We start from the raw sequence: 5,273 nt of genomic DNA, 5'->3' as shown, positions 1-5,273 counted from the left end.
GAAAGAAAACAGAGCAATGGGGGCTTCCCTGGTGGCACAGTGGTTGAGAGTCCGCCTGCCGATGCGGGGGACACAGGTTCGTGCCCCGGTGCAGGAGGATCCCACATGCCGCAGAGCGGCTGCGCCCGTGAGCCATGGCCGCTGAGTCTGCGCGTCCAGGGCCTGTGCTCCGCAACGGGAGAGGCCGCGACAGTGAGAGGCCCGTATACCACAAAAAACAAAAAAACAAACAAACAAAAAAAAACCCAGAGAAATGGGGCAGTGGCTAAAGGGCGATGCGAAGCAAGAGAATTGCTTGTTCTTGAATGATACTAGAGTATATGTGTGTGTGTGTGTGATTGTTGTTTTTCTGGGTTTTTGTTTTTGGTTTTTTTTTTGTTTTTGTTATTGAGTTGCATGAGTTCTTTATATACTATAGATATTAACTCCTTATCAGGTATACGATTTATAAATCTTTTTCCCTTATTCTGTACATTGCCTTTTCATTTTGTTGACGGTTTCCTTTCCTGTGCAGAAGCTTTTTAGTTTGATGTAGTCCCATTGTTTATTTTTGCTTTGTTGCCTTTGCTTTTGCGGTCAAATAAAAAAACTCACTGCCAAGAACAATGTCAAGGAGTCTGTTTTCCTCTAGGAGTTTTATGGTTTCAGGTCTTATGCTCAAGTCTTTAACCTATTTTGAGTTAATTTTTAAAGTTTCATTCTCTTGCAAGTGGTTGTCCACTTTTCTCAACACCATTTATTGAAGGGACTGTCCTTTCCCCATTGTATATATATTCTTGGCTCCTTTGCCATAAATTAACTGGCCATATATGCAGTTATTGCTTCAACCTTTTGAGATAAGCACTATTTTCTCTATCTTATAGATGATGGATCTAAAGCACAGAGTAGTTAAGTAACTTGCCCAAGACAACACAGCTAGAGAGAATGGAAATGAGTATGGCCTCTGACTGATAACCAGCAAGAAATTGAGGCCCTCATGCAACTGCTCAGAAAGAATTAAATGCTGCCAACAACGAGGTGAGTTTGACAGTGGATCCTTCCCCAGTCAAGCCTCAGATGAGACCACAGCCCCAGCTGACACCTTGATTGAAGTTTTGGGAGACCCTGAAGCAGAGGACCAAATGATGTTCATCACAGGGTTGTGTGTATTTTTTTTTTTTAATGCAAACAACAAACGTACCCAACAGTTGAGGACTTGGTTAAATAATGGTCTACCCATAAGGCAGAATACTAAGTAGCCATTAAAAATTGTTTTAGGAAGATGATTAATAATGAAAAAATGTTCTAAATCATTGCCAAGTTACAAGTAAAAGTAGAATACAACAGTATCTAGAGTATGACCCAAATTTGTTTTATTCTTAAAGTATTATATATAAACACAAAGAAAAAAAAACAAGCAGAAAAGATATATACCACAATATTGCCAGGAATCTCATCTAGGTGAGGGGATTACTTGAGGCTTTTCTTTTCTTGTAGGGTTTTTCCTATGCTTTCCAAATCTTCTCGGTGTAAAACCAAGTACCTAGCACACAACAGGTGCTTAGTAAATGTGAATCCCATTTTCCCCCCAACTCCTCCTCTTTTCTCTGAGGGGACAATAGTCCTTGATATTATGACTAATGGGAAAACAAAAGGCCAGGGCTTCCCAAGGACTCCTCCCACCATGGGCAGGTACCTACCGATGCTTTGCTTCTTCCATGGGTCTGTAGCCATAAACCCCACAATAATTCACATTCAGATATCACCTGACTCAGAGCCAGGGTCAGCTTAATAGAGGGGCCTGAAGTAGCCCTTGGGATCCAGGGCACTCCATGTAGCAACCCTGCTTGGGGCTGTGACCTGAAGTCCCCAAAGGGTTCTGTCTCTGTTGAGGTGGCAAGTCCCCAAGAGATAGGAGGCATTTCTGATGGAAGCAGAAACAACATCTGCTGCCTCTGTACACCCAAGTCCAGCAGCCATGCCCCCACCTACCTTGCCCTTTCTCTCACCCCTGGAAAATGGGAAAACACAGGATTTTCTGCTACCCCTGCCAATTCAGATCCTGGGCAGTCGCTCTGCGTGGATGAGGTCCCCTTCTCTGGGGTCCCAAGGCAGAAACTGAGAGTGGGTGACAAAAGATGTTTATTCACATTTGATCCTTTTGATATAACCACACATGCATACATAATTTAAAGTCAGAAAAATATAATCAGGTTGATGTGACCTCCCTTCCTCCCCGCTGGCCCCGCCTTCCCAACTGGCCCCTTCAAAATCCTGGAGGGTGGGGGGCAGGGGTCACTTCTTGGCAGCTTCTGCCTGGGCGGCCAAGTCTGCCTCTCTCTGAGCAGCCAGGAACAGGGCTCGCTCCTTCTGGAAAGCTGCCAGCTCTTCTGAACTGAGGCTGCAGGTACAGAAAAACAGACGGTAAGTGAAGGGCCGGTCACTGGTGGGGAGCTCACAGCACCATGTCACTGTCTCAGAACCCCTCTCCCCTCCTGCCCCCATACCTTTGCTCATCTGTTTCCTCTGCCAGAACTGTCACCCCACTATCACCCCTGCCTTTTACTCCTTTCTTAAAGCCCTACTCACCTTTTGAGGATGAGCACAGCTACACCCTAGTCCAAATTAACCTGCCCTTCCTCTGCGCCCCAAAACATTTTGTGAAATGAAGTCATCAGGTGGTGCACGCATATCTCTTTCAGAGCAAGGATCAGATTCACTCACTTCTGTACTCCCAATGCAAGTAAAGATCTGAGCAAAGTAAAGTCTATCCCTGTTCCACGCTTAACCCCACTCCTCTTGGGAAACAACCAACCGTAAGCCTTTGCATGGGGTGTGACACCAGCAGCAAGAGGCCAGCAAAGGGTTGAGTGTTGCCCCTGCTGTCGTCTGGCCAGAGGCTCTCCCACCCTACATCTCACTTCAAGGAAACAATTTCTGAGGCCATCCGAAGCCCCATGAGGGGGCCTGCTGCTGGCCTCAGGATCAAGTCTGAATTTGAGAACCAACTAGTCCGTTTGGCTCACGTCCTACTATGTCCCATTCTGCCTCTAGCATTATATACCCAGATCACATTGAACTTCTTTGCTCCATTCCTTCACCTTACATCCTTCACAGGGACTTTTCTACTTCTTGCAATGCTTGCCCCAGTCCTTGACCTCACTTCCCAGGGCTCTGCTCCCTGTTCTAAGGATACCTGTAGTTCCTTTTATCAACACTGACCATCTGGCAGTATACTGCTCCATTTATGGATCTGCCTCCATCTCTGGACTCTGAGTTCCTTAGCGAGCAAGGTCAAGCACGGCTACTTCCTTCCTAGCTGCATCCAGTGTCCAGAACAATGCCTGACACATGATAGGTACTTAACAAGTACATTCCAAATGAATGAATGAGGCTCCCCACTCCCAAGAATCTAAGATCCATTAACTCAGAAGCTGACTCTCCCACTCACTGGACCCCCAGCTTTGTCCCAGAGTCAAGAACTTTCCAGGCCCTCCCCTCACACTGAACTTCCCCGGAAACTCACTCCTTCACCACACGAATGCCCAGGGAACGGGCAGAGCCAATGATGGAGCGGACAACAGAGGACAGGGGCACATCCTGCAAGGCGAAGGCGTCATCCTGAGCTTTGACACGGGCGATTTCATACACGTGCTTCAGTGTCACTAGGCCTGCCACCTCTTTCCCTGGGAGCAAGGAACAAATAGCCCTTCAGGTGTCACTGCCTCCTTCCAGAGCCCAGAAGCCCAGATGGCCACCCTGCCCCGTACCTGTGTGCCGGGCCCCCTTCTCAATCCCAGCAGCTGCCTTCAGGAAGTAGGAAACAGTGGGTTGGCCAATTTTGATTTCAAATGTCCTGTCAGGCTGAAAGGAAAAAAGACACATGAGAATCTTTCTTCCCACCTCCCCCAACCCCTGCTGCCCCAGCCCAGGGAACTTCTAACTTCCTGTCCCCCCTTCCCTCAGCTCACCTTCCTTCCCTTTAACTGACAACAAAACCACAGAAGAAACAAATCTGCAACAAACGTCCCTGTCACTTCTATTCCAGGTCCAACTCTGCTCTGGAAGCCCCAGCAAGTTGGAGAAACAAAAGAAAGATCTGCAATATGGCAGCGCGGGTTCAGGAAAGATATGGCCTAGTCCCTACTGTATAAATGGGGAAAGTGGGGCCGGGTAACCGGAAAACACTTGCCCCAAGTTATGCGCAGAGTAGCAACCCCAGGTGACCAGCTCCAGGGCCTGGGGAGAAGGAGAAGGAAACTGGGGATCAGAGTCCCGACTCCTCACCTTCACAAAAATCTTGGTAGGCAGAGGAATGCCTTCTTTGATGTCCTTGGTCTTCTCGTTGAACTCCTTACAGAACTGGTTGATGGAAACACCTCGCTGTGAGGGAGGCATAGGGGTCAGCGTGCGGAGGAAGGGACGGCTCCCTTTCCCCCGGAGGCTCCATCCATTCTCTCCTCCGTCTTCACTTCCCTAAGCTCCCATTCTCTTTTCTCTACCCAGATCCAACTACCATTTTATGTGCCACATGATTCGTATGTTTCACGCCTCTCTATCCTTACAACAGCTCGTGGACGAAGAACAGAGGAAGCTGAATCTCGAAGAGGCTGTGTAACTAACCCAAGGACATACAACGTGTGGGCAGCAGAGCCGCGTTTTAAACCGAGGCCGCTCTGGCCCAGCCCGCACCCGCCACCCGGGTTCTAGCTCCCACCCTCCGACGCCTCCCACGCCAGGTTCCTGCCGCGGCTGCACCTGACCCAGGACTGGGCCTAGTGGGGGCCCGGGCATGGCCTGGCCTGCCCGCACGATGGTCCGGATCACACCGCCGGCCTCGGGCTTCCTGAGGGCCCGAGTGGCCCGGCTTAGCTTCGACATGAGGCGGAGTCCCCGGCCTTAGATCATCTCAGGTCCACAGCAAGAGCTAAGGCTCCTGGCGCCGCCACCTTGGGTTAAAGGTCAAGGGTCCTCACGTTAGGGTGAGGCAGATGAAGCCAACCAATAGCAGCGTTGATTCATCCTTCCGCTCTCCAACTAGTAAGACAAGGAGGATGAGATGAAGCGGAAAAAACTTTTAACTTGCTACCTTAAGACTGAGGAAGGACCCGAATGTCTCAGATACACACGTTCCTCCTGGAGAGCACACAGGCAGTGCCTCAGACAGCTAAACTGGCAGGTGGCCCTTAATATCCGCACTGCATTGTGGGTATAGTAGTTTTGACCGCGTATGCGACTCCCACAGCTTGCTATGTCCTGGGGCGCCATCTGCTGGACATAGTGATAATCCCTGG

The 5,273-nt window shown here is 49.3% G+C and overlaps 1 protein-coding gene across 1 annotated transcript; it reads right to left on the bottom strand.

Moving 5' to 3' along the window:
* Positions 1-2,103: 2,103 nt before the first annotated feature.
* On the bottom strand, positions 2,104-5,012 carry MRPL11 (mitochondrial ribosomal protein L11). The gene is made up of 5 exons (XM_030833509.3): positions 4,738-5,012; positions 4,267-4,362; positions 3,750-3,843; positions 3,506-3,665; positions 2,104-2,380 (listed from the first exon to the last, which is right to left on the bottom strand). Exons 1-5 carry the CDS (start codon positions 4,858-4,860, stop codon positions 2,275-2,277), a joined length of 579 nt encoding a protein of 192 aa, XP_030689369.1. The 5' UTR covers positions 4,861-5,012; the 3' UTR covers positions 2,104-2,274.
* Positions 5,013-5,273: the final 261 nt, after the last annotated feature.

This window comes from Globicephala melas, chromosome 8 (assembly GCF_963455315.2).
Source record: "Globicephala melas chromosome 8, mGloMel1.2, whole genome shotgun sequence".
NCBI lineage: Eukaryota > Metazoa > Chordata > Mammalia > Artiodactyla > Delphinidae > Globicephala > Globicephala melas.
This window is presented reverse-complemented; position numbering and strand designations above follow the sequence as displayed.

Excerpts from the sequence above, each read along its gene's own strand:
- MRPL11 (XM_030833509.3), bottom strand. The coding sequence starts at position 4,860 with ATGTCGAAGCTAAGCCGGGCCACTCGGGCCCTCAGGAAGCCCGAGGCC. Across the intron at positions 3,844-4,266 it reads CTACCAAGATTTTTGTGAAG|CCTGACAGGACATTTGAAAT; the intron begins GTGAGGAGTCGG and ends TTTTCCTTTCAG. Across the intron at positions 3,666-3,749 it reads GAAGGGGGCCCGGCACACAG|GGAAAGAGGTGGCAGGCCTA; the intron begins GTACGGGGCAGG and ends CCTTGCTCCCAG.